The sequence below is a fragment of the Equus asinus genome, chromosome 10 (assembly GCF_041296235.1).
Source record: "Equus asinus isolate D_3611 breed Donkey chromosome 10, EquAss-T2T_v2, whole genome shotgun sequence".
In the NCBI taxonomy this organism is placed as follows: Eukaryota; Metazoa; Chordata; class Mammalia; order Perissodactyla; family Equidae; genus Equus; species Equus asinus.
The window spans coordinates 31,874,528-31,895,894 of NC_091799.1; the positions used below are offsets into that span (position 1 = coordinate 31,874,528).

Below are 21,367 nucleotides of genomic sequence, written 5' to 3' on the forward strand. Positions count from 1 at the left end.
CTCCAAAGTATGCCTCAAATTCATCCTTTTCTTTTTATTATTACAGCTACCACCCCTAGTCCAAAGCACTTGGATGACCGAATTAGCCTATGTACCATTCTCCCCTCCTCCACTCTTGTTCCCCTCCTGTCCTTTCTCCACCAGGTAGCCAGAGCAATTTCCTTAAAGTGTAAATCAGATCATGTCATCTCCCGCTCAAAGCTCTGCACTTGGCTTTCACTGCCTTTAGAATAGAACCCAAATGTCTTACCATGGACCACAAGGTCCTACATGATCTGGCCTTGCCAACCTCTCTTGCTCCTATTCCTGCCACTAACCTCTCTTCCCAACTCTGCTTCAGCCCTAGTAGCCTCCTTTTATGCTCTTTCCCATTCTCACCCATACCTCTTTCTTAACCCAACTAGTCGTGGTCTTAACTTAAACACCATTTTCTCAAAAAGGATTTGAGAAAATCCCCTTCTCAATCTAAATTAAATCCTATCATATCCTCCGAAAGATTCCTATACTTTTCCTTCAGAGCATGACAGTTGATAATTACTTAGTGATTATGTGTTTCATATGCTTGCCCACTAGCCTGTAGGCTCCCTGAGGGCAGGAACCATGACTGTTTGGCTCACCACATATCTTCTGTCCAGCAGAGAGCCCAGCATGTAAGAAGTACTCAAAAAGCATTTGTTTAAGGAATGAATGATCTGCCAGATCTGACACCTACTAGCCAGCACCGCTGACCATCCACATTCCAGAGCTGCCTGTTGGCGGACCATGAAGTCAGGGGCTGGCCATCACCACGTGGCTGTGCTGTGGTGGTCCACAGTAGGGGTCAGCTGTGGAGTCAGGGTTGCATCCTGGAGTTCACTGGGTCCTGGGCTGGCTGCCTCCAAGTCTTGACTCTCCTCTTGCCAATTTTGTAATACAATGAGTTTTAAGCACAGTAAGTGCTGCTCCCTGTAGAGCTCATGGAAGGTGGGAGATGCATGTTTGGAAGTTTCCACAAAGCTTTCCCTTAGAGGGTTTGGATTTAAGCTCGTACCCCATCCAGCAGCTCCAGGCGCTATGCATCAGTCAGGAGGAGCTATACTCTAGCTTACAACCTGGGCTCAAAGAGCTCAAACATGAGAAAACTGAAGGCCCAAGAGGTTGAAGGACATGCCAATTGTCACACAGATCCAAGACTTCAACTCAGAGCTCCTCATTCCTAAGCATCCAGTCACCTACAAATATTTTAAAACAATGTAATGATGATTTATGGAAGAGATAAAGGGGTTATGGGAAGACAGAAGATGAGGCAGCTAATTCTGCTTGGGATTAGCGAATCTGGGTCTTGAGATACATGTGGCAGTTCATCATCAAGCAGAAATGAAATGGAAAGAGATTTCCGGGAAAGGAAAATGTAGATGCGAAGGGCTGGAGATGTTATGGACTGGAAGGAGCCTGAGTGACAGAAGTTTCCTTGGGCCATCTCGCTCCACTCAGTACAGCATTCTGACGACGGAATGGATAAAGGCTCTCAGTCTACTAGTGATAAAGAGGTGGCTAGAGACCTCCCTGCCATCAGTGGAGAGGAAAAGGCACCCCCTCTGCCCCGTTCCAGCTGTTCTCTTGTAATTCTCTATTGTAAATTCTTACAGCATTGTGGCCTATAAACAAGCCTCATGGTTGCAATATGGAGACATGACAGAGAAATGAAGGTGCTGACCTGCGGGAGCTGAAAACCCCAGCAATGGCCGGAACCAGGAACTGGTGACCAGAGCAGCCCACTACCCAAGAAACCCAAGTTCCAGCCACAGTCGGCCTCAGAATGACCTGCTCTGGCTCAGGGGTTCCTGGAGGGTGGGGAAAAGCACTTCCCTGGTGATGGAAGAACTTGCTGAGCTTTCAGACATTCCTGTTAGGCAGAAGTTAGGTTCTGCGGGCAGTAGAGTATGAACTTTCAGGGGTTATGCATAGCCATACCAGACGCTATAAAGGGCTTCAGACAGTAGCCCTCTCCTGCCAGGCACTGCCTCCGGGCTCCAAGGTCTGGCTAACTAGTCGCCTGGGTGCTGTGCTAAGGGTCCCCTGTGAGAACTCAAACCCAGGCACGCGTTTTCCACAGCCTGAGGGCAATGTGGAAGGCATATTTTGCAAGAAGTGCCAACAGTGAACATCGGTCAAGATTTTTAAATTAAAATAAAACCTTGAAAAAAAGTTATTTTTCTTCCCTGAGGCCTTGTGAGCTGTGAACACTGAGGAGGGATATGAAGCTCAGGTTCTTGGCATCAGGGTAGTTTTGTGGTCATTGTTACTGTTGGTTTTTTTTTTAAAAAAAGCAAATATCAAAACTCTTTCTCCAATGGAATATTAAATTGAATACTTTCAGTCAACAATACTTCCCAAAGTGAATGGTGTGAAGGAAGAGAGAAGAGGAGATATATTTAGACCCATTTTATTTTGAGGTGGCCTGTTTCACTTACGTATATAAAAGCAGACGCATCTCCTAAATAAATCAACATTCACAGTATGTGTGTGAATCCTTCTCTCCCAGGTCAGCTTCCTTCCATAACTACAGACATGGCATTCTTCTACTGGGGTAAAACGTGAAGCTAGAGAAGGCATTTAAACCCCAGAGCATTTGGGCTCAGAGAGTTGCTCTCTCTGATCCCTTGGAGGGAATGAATAAAACTTTATGGCCCCGGCACCATGCTAGGTGCTGCGATAGAGCGAGAGCATGACTGGTCCTGCCCTAAGAGAGTGTATTGTCTAGCGGGTGGAGCAGACAGAACAGCAGACAATGATATAGCCTATAATACTAACACAAGGGAGCATATCATCCAGATTTAGGAGAGCAGGGAGGGCTTCTCAGAAGAAGTGGCATAGGATAAGACTGGAAGGATAAGGAGTTACCAAGGCTGGAAGTTGAGGGACATTCCAGGCAGAAAGACCAACATGCTGGAAGGCCTGAAGGTGAAAATATCCCAAGATATAGGAATTCAATGTGACGGGAGCTAAGAGGGAGGAAGGGAGAGGTATAATGGAGGAGAGAATCAAAAGAGGAGACCAGAGTCATAAGGAGGAACAACATAAAATAGAGCCTTTAAAAAAAAGCTTTCTTTAGAGTAATGGGGATAGGGGCCGGCCCCCTGGCCACGTGGTTAAGTTCGCGCACTCCTCTGCAGCAGCCCAGTGTTTCATCAGTTTGAATCCTGGGCATGGACATGGCACCGCTCATCAAGCCATGCTGAGGTGGCATCCCACATGCCACAACTAGAAGGACCCACAACTAAGAATATACAACTGATGTACCGGGGGGCTTTGGGGAGAAAAAGGAAAAAAATAAAATAAAATCTTTAGAGTAATGGGGATAGCTGCTGAAAAGTTTTAAGCAGGAACACGGAATGCTTCCATTTGTATCTTAGAAAGAGCACTCTGGCAGCACTGAGAACGAATTGGTGGAGGACAGAGTGAGCAAGACTTGCAGAAAGGAGACAAGCTGGAAGATCCTTGCAGTAATCCAGGTAAAGGACAACGGTGGACTGACATTGAGTAAGAAGCTATGAGGATGGAGAAAAGTAGATGGACTTGGAGAAATATTTGGAAGCTAGGGGTCAACAGGAGTTGATGATGGATGGACTGTGGAGGGTGAGGTAGATGGAGGCAAGAATGACTCATATTTGGGGTTCAGGCAACCAGGAAGAAGGCAGAGCCCCTCACTGAGACAAGCAACATGAGCAGAGAAGGTAGGATGAGGAAGACGAGTTCAAGGCCTTGCTCCACATCACTAAACTCTCACCAGTATGCTCTTTCCTCTTGACTCCTTGCCTTTCACCTCAGCCCCTGACCAGTTTCCCAACCTAAATGAATCTAATCGTTGGCTTCTCCACTCCTGCTCCTGAAAAGCTTGCTCTCAACATCTAGAAAAATTCCCTTACTTGTTCACATGGACCCTGCCATTGACCTTGTGGATTTTACCCCGAGTTGGGCTCTCAAAGCTCTAGTATTAGCTCCTTTTCCACCCCACCTGTCACCAGGTAGCAGTTTCGAATCTTCTCTACTCTCCCCAGGTCACTGCTTCTTCTAACAACTGTTCTAACCCAGTGGTTCTCAAAGTGTGGTTCCTGGACCACTGGCATCAGCAACCCCTGGGAACCTGTTAGAAAATGCAAATTTTGGGGCCCCACTCAAATCAAACTCTAGGGATGGGGCCCAACATTTGGGGTTTTCACAAGCCTTCAAGCTTAAGAACTACTGTTCTAATTTATGGGTCAGACTTTTTCTCCTGAAGAACTTGGCCTGAGTCCCCCCCTCCTCCTGTCCCTGCATCCTTAATTCTTGAGGCCCTGCAAGCCCTGTCCTTGGTTCTCTTCCCAAGTAATCTAGTTTTCTCCCAAGGACTCCAGAACTCTCTTTCCAACAATCTACTCAACATCTTCACCTGGATCTCCTCAAACATAAATCCAAACCAAATTCTTCTTCTCCAACCCACTATCTAAGCCTACTCCATCTTTCATATTTTTCTCCTGATTGATTTCACTTTTTAGTTAATGGCATCACCTCCCAGCTCCCAGGCTGGAAATCTCCAAATCTTCTCTCACCCCTTCCCCTCACCTCAGAGATCCCTTCAATCCACCAGCCTTTATATTACATCTTGCCACATCTTTTGCTATCTGCTCCCATCTATTCCATAGGCCTTCAGTCTGACCACAGTCCTCTAGCATACCATCTCCATCATCTTCTTAAAAAGAAAACAGTTAAACAAGGTATATCCCGCTTTTTAATTTTCAATGGCCAAGTATTCAGGAAGAATTATTATGGGAATATCTTTAATATGTAAGTTGGCCATATCTAAACAAGTAATAGGAAAGGTCTTCCCAGAAGGGCAATCACATAATGAGTGCCCAGCAGACACTTAGGTCTTTGCATACATTATTGCTAGTCCTATGGGCAGCCCTTCACGGAAGGCATGTCTTCATTTCAAAGATACTGAAGTTCAGAGAGATGTGGCTTGCCCAAAGCCACATAGCTAGTGAGCGGAAAAGCTAAAATTTCATCCCAGACCTTCTTCTCTTATCCCACCCTGCTGCCTCATTCTGTATGACTCCAGTCTTATATTCATGATGTCTACTATCAGCAAGCCAAGTTCAGTACTTGGTTTAACTTCATTTCCAGTCCAATGCCAACATTAAGTAAGCTTAACCAAGCATTCTGGTCTCTTAATTTGCAACACTAACACTCTAATGAACCACAGACATTTCTTCTTTCCTTACAGATTTTTTTTAAACATCATAGCAGTCAAAAAAAAAAAAAATCAGGAAATGTCTGACCCTGACTCACAGGATAATGTTGTGCTTTGCTCTGGGATGGAGCAGGAAGAAATCCTTCATGTAATTACCTGGGCTGGCTCCCAGCTGGCCCACGACTCACAGTGGTGTATTATGCTTACGTATAAACACTAGGTAGTTTCTTCATCACCCCAGATTGGTGCCAACTTATAAAAGGTAGAAGAAGGTAAATTGAGGATGAGTCTATAAAGAAGTGAAGAAGAATAAAGATAGTTCAATTACATTTTTTTCCTGTTGCTCTGTATTACCCTGATTCTTGCAGGCAAACCATTACCTCTTTAGAGAAAATAGGAAAAGAGAATAAGAGGCACGTATGTTTTCCCGTCCTATAAATCGGTACAAATGAGAACGACTCAAGATAAAGAAAGCATCTTTTATAGGTTTATTGGTCCATTACTTTAAGTTAATTGAGGTAAAGAAACCTTTTTAAATTCACAAGCTAATAGTTTATCAAGCAATACAAATTCTTTTGTTTACCTCAAAATGTAATACTAATCCCATAGTAAACAACAGACAATTTTTATACACAGATATATGAAAAAAAGTGGACAAAAACCTCGTGCCAGCATCAAAAATGCAACAAAACTTTTTTTTTCTTTTTACAATCTCTGGGTTCCATAACAAGGAAAACATAGATGACATTCTTTTTAAAGTTTGGTGGCTTGATGAAACAAAGACTCGAATCTGTCAATAAATCCCTTTCTCCTCGACACCCATTCTCCAGAGCATTTGTTTTTCACAGCTTTTGATTCGGCATAATGGCAGCATGGCGAGAAGAGAACACATCTACACGGAGAACTTCATCGATACCCCAGAAGGTTTTTAAAAAATTTCAAATGTAAAGGATGATTTCTAAAAATAAGAAATACAGTCCATCATTTGGACAGGACCTAAGCAAGTTTTTCTCTCTCTTTCAAGAGTTAAAATACAAGTTAGAAAGTTTGCTGGCAGTTTAGTTCATGGGAATCTACCAGATGTGCGTCATCTCTCAAGGCATTCCCAACTCAGACACCAAGGGAACAGGCACACAGAAGTACAAGGGACAGGGTGTCTACTGGACTGGACCAAAACCACAGGGGTGTCCAGGTGAATGGTGTTGACTGTTAAGAGCTGCTGGTCTGTTATTTGGTGAAGGCCCAGCTGACACAGGCATCGTTCTGTCATACTGATTCACATTTTTGTTTGCAATCTACTTTCCTCTCCCCATTTCCAGAGTGAGGAAAAAGCAATCTCTGTTTCTTCCTCCCAGTATCATTTGTGAATGGAGGGTTGGTCTTGACTGTGAACCAGTCCGTCATACAGGGGTGTTGACAGGGGCGCCCTGCTCTGACCCAGACTACAGGGAGCCCAGAGTCACCTGGGGAGGGCGGCGCTGCTGGGCGAGGTGCATGTGCCACACCCAATCACTGTTTTTAATAGTACAAGCTCTGTTAAAATAGACTAAATTATGTGAGTCAACACAACATGCTTTATGTTTTTGGCATTTCAACCTGTGGAGCATTTCTATCCAACATATGCTGCTCTGAAGCCCCCACAGTATGCTTTCAAAAGCTGTTCTGCAGAATCGGAGTAAACCTTTAATATTGTCATAATCTATAGAGTTCCTTATAGCTATGTGATTTGTCAATGCTGATACCATACATCCTCTACAATCAAAAGCGTGCCAAAAGGCACTAAAACACTTTAAAACAAAAAAAGGTTTTGTGGTCCCTGTGTTTCCTTACATTATCAAAAATATCATTTGGCAATAGCAATACTTAGCTTTCTCCTCCCAAAAGGCAGCCCTTATTATGAACCTCACTTTGTTTGTTTCTTTGAGAGGACTGAGGACCGGCTATGTTAGACCTCTGGTACTGAAGCTGAACAACTGGCTACATTTCTAAAAACTTCCTATCCAGAACCTAAAAGACACTAGCTGAAGAATAAGGCATATTAATAGGTGTTGACAGATTCTCAAAAAGTTGAGTTAGGCTTTTAACAGTCTGTGGCATTTTTGAAAAGTCTGGATTTGTTGATTTTCAAGTGCTAAATACACAGAATGTTTACATTTGAGACAAATATCTTATTGGTTTGTTAAAGTTATTTTTTCAAAGCACTTATTTATAGCCTATCTGTAGTAGTAAAAACTATCAGGATTACATATTTTTCTGCCACACAGAAGGGGTTAGACAGCCATACCCAGAAAGCATTTCAAACACATATGATTAAGAACAGCCAAACCCCCTGCAACAAAGTGCCCCCCGCAACCTTTCTAATGCACACAGCCCTGTGCATGCTCTGATCTGTGCAACTACGGGGAGACCAGGCATCCTTCAAACAAAAAGCTACCCGTCTATCAGGTGGGTTGATGAAAAAGCGGGTTTCTGGTTTATTCACTGATATAAACCACAAGGAAGAGGAGAACAACTCCAACACACCCAGCTCAATCTGTAAGTCTGGCCCAAGGGATGACATTTTCCTCGAATTTACTGGTAAATGCCACCTGCCATCTGAAAGGAAAAAACATAAGAAGTGAGAGGGGATGCCCAACCTGTTGCCATCTTGAGGACTGTTCAAAGTGAGAAGGCAACTCAAATTCCCAACATAATGTCATAAATAGGTCAAAGCAGCATTACCCCAGCCTTATAATTAGATTACCCAGTTTCCACAGGCCTTGAAAGTACGCATCTGGGAAGGTGGGGTCCAGGATTGGCGCACCCTTCCATGACCACAGGCAGCCCATCTTCTGAGCAGACACAGCCTTTACGGCAGCCAGAGGAGAGCCCAGTGCTAACCCAACCAAAGACCCAACCAGATGAGGCTAACACAGACCTACAAGGTCGCTCTACACCTTACTCTCTCCACTCTCTCAGGAGAGTGCAGAGAATGACTATTCTGCAACCCAATGAATGGCATCAAAACAGAGCCAGGTGCCCGTTGATTTCAATGTTATCAACGGCAGGACCAAGTCACACAAACTCTGGGTGTTTCTTGGGCTGACACCATCCCAAGAGAGAAACCCCACTTGCAGACTGCCACACGGCCATCACGCCCTCTTCTAAGGCAGAACTTCTGTCATCCCATCACTAAAGGCAGGCTCACAAGAATGTGCAGCAAGTGTGCACTTAATTTCCTCATGTGGATGGCAGCTGCAAAAGCACATTCAATTCAACATGTAGAACACACTCCGAGTGTGGCTTAAATTTGGCATAAAGATCAACTTCTGTTACATTCACCACAGTCCCCAGAGTCATGCTGATTTGTTCAATGAGCAGCACAGTGAAATACGAGCCAATCACCTCCATAATCGCACTTAGCAGAGTTCACCAGGAATCACTATGAAGTCTTATTAAAGGATAAAACCCAACCCCAAACCTGGCTATGTAAGATGTCCCCTCCTCGATTAGGAGCAGTGGTTCCTTGCTTGGAGCAGGGTAGCCTAGAATTTTCCTATAGATCCAGCACATGACAAGGAAGAACAGTGTCTGTACCTGCCACAAATCACAACTGTTCTCTTCAACATCATGTGCATCTCTGAAATCTGCTCAGTTTCTAGAATTCTCTCTTCTGCCTTAGCCTGGATTTTTAACCTGGGTGAATGGAACCTTCTACTTTCCAGGCTCAGAGGCAGGCAACAGGGATGACTTTCCATCACTGCCCTGTGCTCAATCCTCAAAACCTGTCCATGTCTGTCCGCCTGAGGTAGGGCACATCCTCAAGCAAAAATCTCCTGGAAAATAAATACAAGAGAGGGGTCAGCGGTCTCAGCACCAGGACTTTGTGGGGCCAAGAAGGATAGGATGACGAAGCCTCTATGAGGCAGGCTTTGGCACAGAAGTCTCCGGGTTACACTTCTCATGGGAAATCACCTCTGTGCTGATGGAGGTGAAGAGGTGAATGCTTGGGGCTGCTGACCCTCAGGGGCCCGAGGGAGCCATCGGGATAGGAAGGACTGGAGAACCTCCTTCACTGCCTTCTGTCACCTCATCACATGCCAGCCTGAAGTAAGGGACAAGGGTCCCTTCTCTGGAAAGACCATTACTCCAAGGAAATCTAACATACACCGCTTTTCCCAGCTCTGCTATCAATGGCACGCTGGAGGGCAGTTGGCCTTGTTCCAGCTCTCTCTGCTGTTTTAAAGCACTTGCGGACCAAACAAACAGAGAAAGACAAAATCCTAAGGTGTCTGAATCCCTTCAAAACCAGTCTTCTGCCTCCAACACTGTAAGGGAATAACTGTGTACCTGCTCCCTTCCCCATATGTCCCAGGATGGAACCTGATGACTTTTTTGAAGGGCTGCCTTCTTTCCCAACTAAGCCTTAAACAGGAATGTCCCTGGGCTTTGGCAATTAGCAGCTGACTAGATTCTAGTCTTCCTGTAACTCTTCCCACAGTTCTTTCCAAGTATATGTTACACTGGACAACATTTTTAAAGCACATATTCCACAAGGCAAGGCTTCACACATTCCCAAAGATGAGCATTCGCTGCTGGGTCAGTCTAGTGTCTTCTGCCAAATATCCATAGAAGGCCACCAACCCACGACTAGATACCCACCGCAACTCTATCAGCAGGCTGTCAGGCTGGATCTGGACATCCGGACTCACAGCAACATGATGGTTTAGAGGTAGAATGAAACACTGAGTCACCACTCGGCGTAGATGGACTGTTTTTACCTTCTGCTTCAATGAATGTTTCTAACTGTACCAAACTGAAAATTCACAACAAAGGACTTTAAATGGCACGAGAGGGTCTAACAGTGCAGGCAAGTACCAACTGATATAAAATTATAATTTAAACTGTGACTTTTTCAAACATGATGAAACAGAACCAAACTGTTCTGTGCCATCCGATTGCTGCCCCCACAGCATCAGAGCTGCGGCTGAGACAAGGTCGACCCTGCAGTGTGGAGGGGAATGAAGTGACTTCAACAGGCTGCACGTTGACCGGTATTTGCAAATTAACTTGCGTATGCAGCAGCATCTCAGCACAGCTGTTTCGTTAAAAAAAAAAAATACTACCGTTTATTTGAGGCTCAGACTGATAATTTTATAGGGATGAGCCACAATGAAAGAACACAAATATGACCTATGCAGCTTCATTTCAGGAGGGAAAAAAAATGAGTTGGAAGATTGGAAGACAGATCCTCTTTGTCTGTTAGTTTTGTGTTGATTTGAAAAGAAAACCTGGTAATAGTTTGAAATGAAGACTTTAGAAGCAGCCAGCAGTCCCCAGGGATTGGGCTGCAAATGGAGGAGATCTTAGCTTACTTCTAGAAGCAAAGAGTTTGCTGGTGCACTTGTCATCTCTGAGGCCCATCCAGATACTGACTTTTCTTCCTGACCAGGAAATATCGAAGGTTAAAGCACTTCATGTAGAACATTCACATTGAGTTTACAAAATCTCGACTGTGTCATAACAACATACCAGCCTCTCACCAAAAGGTTGCCCAAACATTCAGTGGACATAGTAGGAAACGTGAAACTAGGACTTTTTGGTGAGGTAAAGGCAAATTGCACAAAGCAGACGTGGCAGGTGGGCTTGGTATATACCCACTGATCTCAACAACTGGGGAGCTACTCTGACTTCAAGACGATAGATATTTCCAAACAGGCCTAATCTCTACTCTAATGATATTTAACAAGGGAAAGAAAAACATTGAAGAACTTCACAGAGAAAAATGCACCTTTTTTCATTTTACACAAAAACAGGTTCAAATCTACTGCATTCTAGTGTCAGAAACAAGTTTGGGGAGCACTGCCCCCCGCCCCCAGCTTCCCGAGGCATCGCCTAAGGACAAGGGCGCTGGCTTGCCTGCTCTAGCATGGATACATATAGACACTGATTTAAATGGTCCTGTACGAACTGGAAACCATAAAACACGTGTCGCTCATCACAAGCAGGCGGCAGGTTACACTCACAGCTGCAGGCCACAGTACATTAAGGACTTCCCACGGAGGTGCCAACACCTCCTTCTAGGCTGAGACCAGGCAATGCCCATGGATCCACAGCCGCCATGTATCCACAGAAAGCAGGACTGCCTTCCATTCAGGCCTTCCTCACGGCCTTGAAAAGCAGGACCCGGGTTCTCGCCCACAACAGCTAACTCTGCTGTCCCAAAACAGGAAACTGTAATGAGATGTCAGAATGTCAGCTGAGGGTTGTCTTGTCCCTCGGGTTCAAACCTTCGTAGTGTTCCGTTTAATAGGTTCCTTCACAACACAGAGGTATGCTGCTTCTGTGGGAGATGATCATAGCCTTACAGACTCCACCAAGGAATAAATACTAATTGAAAACAACTGTTGGACACAGGAAGGGGTGTAAAGGAAAGTAATACACAAAGGAGAGATGTTTCTGTGGTTGTTTTCCCAGTGCCACCTCTCTGGCACAGCAGGGACATTCCGGTGTGCGTGCCATGCCCTGCGTAGGCAGAAAAGTCTCTGTCCCACGAAGGAGCTTACTTGGCCTCTTGCTTCTCCTGCAGTAGTGGAATGATCGACTCCCACGCCATGAGGCACTGAAAAGATAACACATGCACACAGGATGAGCGTCAAGTTTCAGATTCCGGGGTCAGCTTCTTAATTCTGCTCTGATCCACCCTTTCATTGTCAATCCTGCTGGTCACCTTTGTCTGATGACGCCTACCTGTATTATCCATAACTGTCAGAAACAAGGGAGCTAACAGGTGTTTGTTTTGAATACGTCACCTCGACCTCTACAAAAGATAAAAGCATCTCTATAAGGCCTAAATGCATTGCCCAGTGAGCGGAACGGTAGTCACTGAAAGAAATTCTTTTCCTTCAAAAAGCAGAAAAAGACCAGGCTGCAAACCTTTGATGAGGCCCTGGGTTCCCAGCCAGGATGGAGACGCTGCTCCAGGTGTGGGTGGTGCTTGCATAAGCACGTAAATCACATTGAAATGGGCCAGCCACCTGACTCAGAGGGGGCGGAAAACTCACTCTTCTTTACCAACCTCAGATTGGCTTGTATGGGTCAGACCTGGATTTCCCAACAGGGAAAAGAGGGGGTGGGAACTCCATATTTATTGAGATTTATTATGTCTAAACACTGCTATGTATTTTACAGCCACTATCGCTCATCCTCACAACAATTCTATGGAGTAGAATTATTATTATTTATTACACACACGCACACATATTTCATAGATGGGGAAAATGAGACCCAGAGAGGTTAAATAACTTGCCCAAGATACACAGCTAGTAAGCGGCAGAGCTTATGATTCCAAAACGGATATTCTTTCCACTACATCAGTCCCCTTTCATTCCAGATCCTTGTGAAGAACCAAGAACCTGGAAGACTCTGGCACTCTCCTCTGAGAGCACCCTGCTTAGCAGAAAGGATCCTCCCTTTGAGCAACCTTGTGCATAAAGGGAAGGACAGAAGAACCACACAAGCCTTTCTTTGAAACAGCCACGGAGCAGAACTTTGCACTGGGTCATTTGGGGAAGAGTTCTCAAGAGGTGGAGGAGAGAGGCATCCTTAGGTCAAGCCGGGGAGGGGAGTGGTGAAATCGCTCCCTGCTTCTTTCCCTGGTGACTCTGAAGTTGGAGAAGAAGCCAGACTCAGACCCTGCCCTACATAAGGAAGCCTGGGGAGCCTCAAGGAGCTGGCTTTCAGAGAGAGACCCAGTGCAGGAGTCGGTGGCATTCTGGGTCCTGCTGTCTCCCTAGGCCAGCATCTCAAATCTAGAAGGGTCCTTCAATGTTGGCCATGGGGAACCAAGGCCATATCAGCTTTCCTCTCAGTCCTCAAATGCTCAAGCTTTTTCCTACCTCAGGGCCCTTGCATATGTTGCTCCCTTTGCCTGGTGTACTTGTTCCTTAAGTCCTTGTCTCTGAGACTCAGATGAAATTTTACTTCCTCAGATTGGCCTTTCCTGCCCACTCCACTGGCCCTCTCCCATCTCTAGTCTAAATTATGCCCCCAGTATTTCCTCCCTGAGTTTCCTATTCTTTTCCTGTAGAGCACATACCTCACTGTGAAGTGCCGGGATTCTTGGATTAACATGTATCCTCCACTAGACTGAGGGCTCCTTACGGCAGGAGTCCTGCTGTTTTGTTTACCAATGTATACCCAGTCCTTCGCATACAGCAAGTGCATAAAAAGCATTTTTTTAATATATGTAGGAGCCAAGATGAGGCCCCAAGACAGTGACCCTGTTTGTGGTATAGAGGGGAGACTACTAAATATGGATAAATGACCTGGGTTTCAGTGCTGGGACCAGGGCCTTGGGAAGGCTGGCATTAATCACCAAGGAATGATGGACACATCCGATTGAGTTGGCGTTGGTGTAGTGGGAAGGCTGTTGAACAGTGGAGGGAAGGTGAAGGCATCAGGGAAGGAAGTACCATTTACTGAGTACCTACCACGTGCCAGGCATGTTCTAAGCACTCAGGTACGCCTTATTTCATTGTGGCTTCACAACCATTCAGTGGAGAAGAATCACTCCCATTATACAGATGAAGAAATAGACGCTGCCTATGGGTGCAGTCACTAGAGGAATGAGGCCTTGACCTCACATGGAGTGATCTTCTCATCTTTGGGCAGTCAGGACTGTTCTCGAGGACACATGGCCCCTGTCCCCACCACTTTCAGTATGCGAGAGTGGGAATTTTCAGATTTGTGAACCTGGTAGAGCTGAATCTGATCCTTGTACAGTCACTCAAAGCTGTATAACCTTGGGCAGAGTTTTAAAACCTTGCTGAGTCTCCAGTTCTTCAGCTTTGAGAATTATAAAACCCAAGCGACAGCCTTACAGTGAGGGATAAATGAGATGACATGCGTATCCAGCCCAGGCACACAGCAGGGGCTGCATAAAAACAGTGTGGAGAAAAGGAGTCTGCCACCTTTCTCTTTCCCCTCTAAAAGAGTCCTTCCTACGACCTGACAAGTAAGAGCTATTCCATGACTGTCTTCCTTAACCCTCCTCCAAGTAAAGATGCAGACATACTGCCTCTGAACAGCAGCCAGAGCCATCAAAGCCTTTGAAAAAGATGGATTCCTCTAGCTTGGGAGGGGGACATGTTTCTAGAATTGTGGTGGGAGTAGCCAAGTGAGTGTTTGTTCAGCCTGATTTCAAGTCTACAGGTTACCTGTTGAATTGTGAGCAGGCCATTGTTCACCTATAACTAAGCTTTTAAGGAATATTAGGATTCCTTAACAGAAATGATTTAAGTTGGATAGGCTAGGAGCAAACTTTGACTGAGGAGACTGGGCTGTAGTTTGATGGGAGCCGTGTGTTTTTGTGTGGGGTGTGTGTTGGGGGTGCTTAACCTGAATCCAGAGATCAAGGGGATTCATGAAAAAACCGCTTTTAACAGTTTTCCTTTATAATCCTACATACCTTTATTTTATGTATTTAAAAACAGTCTTTTTAAAAAAACAAACAGTATTTTGATAAGGGGTCTAGAGGCTTCAGCAGACAACCAAAGGGTCCATGGCACAATGAAAGTGAAGAACCCCTACACGCAGAACCACAGACAGCTTAAAGCAACCCCCAAGCCTCCATTACTGGGGGCATCCCTGTGCTAAGGGCCTGACTGACTGGTGGAAGCAGGCAGCTGGCAGGACCAGAGGGCATGACAGATAAAACTGCTGCTTCCATCAGCAGCGTGTGCAAGTGAAACCTCTGTGGGCACCCAGGGGGCCTCTGCTTCCAAACTCAGCACAGCAGGGAAGGACATGCAGGGATTGCTAAGACTAAACACATAAAATTAGGGAAGGAGATGGGACTGGCAGGATTGTCTCTGGGTCTGGATTTCCGGCAGGTCCTTGTGAAAGGCTGTGGCTATTAGAAATGCTTCCTTAACGGGAGGTCTGTGGGGGACTGTGTCAGGATGGCAGCGTAGGCAGACTCTGAACTCACCTCTTCCCAGGGACACAACAAATTTACAACTACTCCTGGAACAATTACCCCTGAGAGAGAATTGAAAATTTGATAAAAAGAACCCCTACAACTAGGGACAGTGCTGACTGAGGTGGAAGGGGCAGAAATTCCTTTCTGGAGAGAAAAAAACGCCACCTTTGCGAGCTGCGGTGCCTCACAGCCGGCTGGGAGCAATCCTAAGGCATGAAGCCTTCCCTGGAGGAGCAGGGGATCTGAGTGGGGGAGTGTTACTGCTATAAGCAGCTTTTGGACTCAGCACAACCGAGACGACTGTCACAATATCTGGCTTTGCTGTCTACTAACAACAACGAGGAATACCCCCAGAAAAGCTATGGGACACAAGGGGGGGGAAAAGCCTGCTGTTAAAGGGCCCACATACAAATTCACCTGTTTTAGAAAGCTACCTGAAATCACCAGAATGAAAGGTGCACAGTCCTTTGGTGAAAAGAGACTCACCTAATAGGCTCTGGATACATCTCAGTGAGAGGTAAGACCCCTCCAGGGACTGAGACGTTGGCAGCAGCCATTGTTGTGACTAGCACAGGTGTGCTGACACAGATGCTGGCAGACACCGTTGGTATTCTTCCCCTGGCCTGATAGGCCAAGGTCTGCCCCATGCACTAGAGTACCAATTTAATCCAGCTCAGCCAGAGCAGGCAGCCCACCCTAGGGACTGGCTCCACCCAACAGCAAGCTCTCAGGCAACTTATGGGCCCACATAGGTGGGGTGCCAGGAACCTCAGCAGCCAGGTGAGTGGTTCTGCCTCTGTGGGGTAGGGCATGTGTGAGGGGTGGGCCTGCACTGGTGGAGCGTGGGGCCTCTGCAGTGGGGCAACTGGGTCTGCCTCAGTGGATTGGGGAGCACACTTGAGGCAGGACTTTGTTGAAGGGATGTGTGGCCCTGTGGGGAGTGGGGCTTGTCAGCTGCAGCAGACTTGTGATTCCCAAACAGCCACATACGGGATCGGGCCCACCTTCCAAAGCCTGAAACAACAGGGTACTCCCATGCCTGGGGCTGGCCCCCACACAGCAGGAATCCTGAGAGAGCTGACAACAGCCTTGCAGGCTGGAGGCCTACAGAAATTGTAAGCCCCTGAGCCTAGCAACCAGCCAGGCTAGGAACCTACTCACTTAACAGAAAAATTGCAACAGGAATGGGCTATTAGACCTTGCAGCCAACTGTGCTGGGGCTCCCCAGGCCCGATTAAGTGACTGCAGGATCCATAGCAGCCACACACAGCTGAGCATTGCAACTAGCTGCCTAGGGGGACAGCCTAGCCTCCCTGGGCACCTGCAGCAAGAGCAACCCTGCCACAAAAGGAGGACATATGTAGCCCACACAGGGGTCACTCCTGGAACATCTGGCACTGGTGATGAGAGGGAAGCACACTGCTGGGCCTCATAAAGCATCTCTTACATAAGGCCACCTCTCCAAGATCAGGAGACATAGCTGACCCACATAATACACAGATATAAGCACAGAGAAAGAAGCAAAATGAGGAGACAAAGGAATAGGTTCCAAGTCAGGAAACAGGACAAAACTCCAGAAAAAGAACTAAACAAAAAAGAAATAAACAATCTACCTGACAAAGAGGTCAAACAAAAAGCCATAAAGATGCTCACTGATCTTGGGAGAAGAATGGATGCACTCAGTGATAACTTCAACAATGAAGTGGAAAGTACAAAAAAGAATCAATCTGAAATGAAGAATACAATACTAGAAACAAAAAATTCACTAGAAGCATTCAATAGCAGAGTAGATGATACAGAAGAATGTATCAGCAAGGTGGACGAAACACTAGAGGAAATCACCCAAGCTGAACAGATAAAAGAAAAAATAATTTAAAAGAATGAGGATGGTCTAAGGGACCTCTGGGACAGCATCAAGCACACTAACATCCATGTTATAGGTGTCCCAGAAGGAGAAGCGAGACACAAAGGGGCAGAGAATCCATTTGAAGAAATAATAGCCGAAAACTTTCCTAACCTAAGGAAGGAAACAGACATCCAGGTACAGGAATCACAGAGAGCACCAAATAAGATAAACCCAAAGAGGCCCACAACAAGATACATTATAATTAAAATGTCAAGAATTAAAGATAGAGAATCCTAAAAGCTGCAAGAGAAAGGCAACAAGTGACAAACAAAGGAAACTTCATAAGGCTATCAGCTGACTCCTCAGCAGAAACCTTACAGGCTAGAAGGGAGTGGCACAACATATTTAAAGTGCTGAGAGGAAAAAGCCTACAGCTAAGAATACTCTCTCTGGCAAAGTTATCAGTCAGAATGGAAGGAGAGATAAAGAGTTTCTCAGACAAGCAAAAACTAAAGGAATTTATCACCAAGAAACCAGCCTTATAAGAAATGCTAAAGGGGCTTAATTAAGTGGGAAAGAGAAGACCACAAATAGGAATAAGAAAATTGTTTTTTTAAAGGCAATAAAATCACTGGTAAAAGCAAATATACAGTAAAGGTAGCAGATCAACCACCTATGAAGACAATATGAAGATGAAAAGACAATTTCCATGATAAGGGGGTAACGGATACACATGCACAAAAACGGAGGTTAGATATGATATCAAAAACATAAAATGTGGGAGGAGGAGAATAAAAGAGTAGAGTTTTTTTAGCAAGAGGCCAAACTAAAGAGACCATCAGCTTAATATAGATTGCTATATACATAGGTTATAATATATGAACCTCACAGTAACCACAAACCAGAAACCTATAATAAATACACAAATAATTAAGAGAAGGGAACCCAAACATAACACTAAAGAGAGCCATCAAAGCACAAGGGAAGAGAGCAAGAGAAGAAGAAAGGAATAGAGAAGAACTACTAAAATACAGAAAAAATATCAATATATACTTTAAATTTCAATGGACTAAATACTCCAATCAAAAGGCATAGGGTGGCTGATTGGATAAACAAACAAGACCCATATATATGCTGCATACAAGAGACACCCTTCAGACCTAAAGACACTCACAAATTGAAAGTGAAGGGATGGAAAAAGACATTTCATGCAAATGGCAAAGAAAAGAAAGCTGGGGTAGCAATATTTATATCAGACAAAATAGACTTTAAAACAAAAACTATAACAAGAAGGGCACCTCCTAATGATAAAGGGAACAATCCAACAAGAAGATATAACACTTGTAAATATCTATCCACCCAACATAGGAGCACCTAAACATATAAAGCAATTATTAACAGACATAAAAGAAGAAATAGACAGTAACACAATAATAGTAGGGGACTTTAACACTCCACTTGCACCAATGGATAGATCATCCAAACAGAAGATCAATAAGGAAACACTGGCCTTAAATGACACATTAGACCAGATGGACTTAGTAGATATATACAGAACATTCCATCCAAAAACTGCAGAATACACATTCTTTTCAAATGCACATGGAACATTCTCCAGGACAGATCACATATTAAGCCACAAAACAAGTCTAAATAAATTTAAGAAGACTGAAATAATACCAACCATGTTTTCTTACCACAACAGTAGGAAACTAGAAGTCAACTACAGGAAGAAAATCAGAAAAGCCACAAATATGTGGAGATTAAACAAAATGCTACTGAACCACAATTGGGTCAATGAAGAAATCAAAGGAGAAATCAAAAAATACCTGGAGACAAATGAAAATGAAAATACAACATGCCAAAATTTATGGGATAGAGCAAAAGAGGTTCTAAGAGGGAAGTTTATAGCAATATAGGTCTACCTCAACAAACAAGAAAAATCTCAAATGATCTAACAGTGCCCCCAAGAGAACTTGAAAAAGAACAACAAAGAAAGCCCTAAATCAGTAGAAGGAGGGAAATAATAAAAATCAGAGCAGAAATACATGAAACAGAAGCTAAAAAAGAAAATAGGAAAAAAATCGATGAAATTAAGAGCTGGTTTTTTGAAAAGATAAATAAAATTGACAAACCTTTAGCGAGCTTCACCATGAAAAAAAGAGAGAAGGCTCAAATGAATAATATCAGAAATGAAAGAGAAGAAATTACAACCAAAGCCACAGAAATACAAAAGATTATAAGAGAATACTATGAAAAGCTATACACCAACAAATTGGATAATCTAGAAGAAATGGATAAATTCTTAGAATCATACAACCTTCCAAAACAGAATCAAGAAAAAATAGAGAATTTGAATATACCAATCACCAGTAAGGAGATAGAAACAGTAATCAAAAACCTCCCCCGAAAAAAACAGTCCACGACCAGAAGGCTTCCATGGTGAATTCTACCAAACATTCAAAGAAGACTTAATACCTATCCATCTCAAATTCCTCCAAAAAATTGAAGGTGAGGGTAAGTTTCCTAACTCATTCTATGAAGCCAACACTACCCTGATACCAAAACCAGACAAGGACAACACAAAGAAAGAAAATTACAAGCCAATATCACTGATGAACATGATGCAAAAGTCCTCAACAAAATACTAGCAACTTGAATACATTAAAAAGATCATACACCATGATAAGGGGGATTTACTCCAAGGACGCAGGGATGGTTCAACATCTGCAAATCAATCAACATGATACACCACATTAACAAAATGGAGAATAAAAATCATATGATCATCTCAATAGATGCAGAGAAAGCATTTAACAAGATACAGCATCCAATTATGATAAAAACTCTGAATAAAATGGGTATAGAAGGAAAGTACCTCAACATAATAAAGGCCATATATGACAAATCCACAGCTAATATCATTCTCAATGGAGAAAAACTGAAAGCTATCCCCGTAAGAACAGGAACCAAACAAGGATACCCACTTTCACCACTCTTATTTAACATAGTATTGGAAGTCCTAGCCAGAGCAATCAGGCAAGAAAAAGAAATAAAAGGAATCCAAATTGGAAAGGAAGAAGTGAAATTGTCACTATCTGCAGATGACATGATTTTATATATAGAAAACCCTAAAGAATCCACCAAAAAACTTCTAGAAATAATAAGTGAATATAGTAAAGTTGCAGAATACAAAATCAACATACAAAAATCAGTTGCATTTCTATACACTAACAACAAAACAGCAGAAAGAGAAATTAAGAATACAATCCCAGTTACAATTGCAACAAAAAGAATAAAATACCTAGGAATAAATTTAACCAAAGAGGTGAAAGATCTGTACACTGAAAATTATAAAACATTGTTGAAAGAAAGTGAAGATGACACAAAGAAATGGAAAGATATTCCATGCTCTTGGATTGGAAGAATTAACATAGTTAAAATGTCCATACTTTCTAAAGCAAGCTGCAGATTCAATGCAATCCCTATCAAAGTTCCAATGACATTTTTCACAGAAATAGAACAAAGAACCCTAAAATTTATATGGAACAACAAAAGACCCCAAATAGCTAAAGGAATTCTCAGAAAAAAACACCAATCTGGAGGTATCACACTCCCTGATTCCAAAATATACTACAAACCTACAGTAATCAAAACAGCATGGTACTGGGGCCCGCCCAGTGGTGCAGCAGTTAAGTTCACATGCTCCACTTCAGCGACCCAGGATTCACTGGTTTGGATCCTGGGTATGGACCTACGCATCATTTGTCAAGCTATGCTGTGGCAGGCGCCCCACATATAAAGTAGAGGAAGATGGGCATGGATGTTAGCTCAGGGCTAGTCTTCCTCATCAAAAAGAGGAGGATTGGCAGCAGATGTTAGCTCAGGGCTAATCTTCCTAAAACAAAAAACAAAAATGACAGCATGGTACTGGCACAAAAAACCGACACACAGATCAATGGTACAGAATTGAGAGCCCAGAAATAAACCCACACATCTATGGACAGCTAATTTTCAACAATAGAGCCAAGAACATACAATGGAGAAAGGAAAGTCTCTTTAATAAATGGTATTGGGAAAACTGGACAGCCACATGTAAAAGAATGAAAGTAGACCATTATCTTACACCATACACAAAAATTAACTCAAAATAGATTAGAGACTTGAATATAAGACCTGAAACCATGAAACTTCTAGAAGAAAACATAGGCAGTACACTGTTCAACATCGGTCTTAGCAGCATATTTTCAAGTACCATCTGACTGGGCAAGGGAAACAATAGAAAAAAATAAACAAATGGGACTACATCAAACTAAAAAGCTTCTGCACAACAAAGGAAACCATCAAC

General features: G+C 43.8%; 2 protein-coding genes across 5 annotated transcripts in view; one reads left to right on the top strand and one right to left on the bottom strand.

Moving 5' to 3' along the window:
* Nucleotides 1-21,035, top strand: part of SLC46A2 (solute carrier family 46 member 2) — a 30,001-nt gene extending 8,966 nt beyond the window's left edge. For 2 of the 3 annotated variants that reach the window (XM_070518967.1, XM_014859444.3), the window contains one exon: nt 1,629-2,500. In XM_070518967.1, coding sequence (XP_070375068.1) covers nt 1,629-1,686 — 58 coding nt within the window. In that variant the 3' untranslated portion in view covers nt 1,687-2,500. Of the gene's footprint in view, nt 1-1,628; nt 2,501-12,584 lie in introns of those variants that run through there. The other variant, XM_070518966.1, reaches the window with a different exon arrangement.
* The window catches only part of SNX30 (sorting nexin family member 30), a 114,567-nt gene continuing 98,883 nt past the window's right edge, over nt 5,684-21,367 (bottom strand). For both annotated transcript variants that reach the window (XM_070518964.1, XM_014859446.3), the window contains one exon: nt 5,684-11,813. In XM_070518964.1, the coding sequence (XP_070375065.1) occupies nt 11,754-11,813 (60 nt within the window). In that variant the 3' untranslated portion in view covers nt 5,684-11,753. The remainder of the gene's footprint in view (nt 11,814-21,367) is intronic.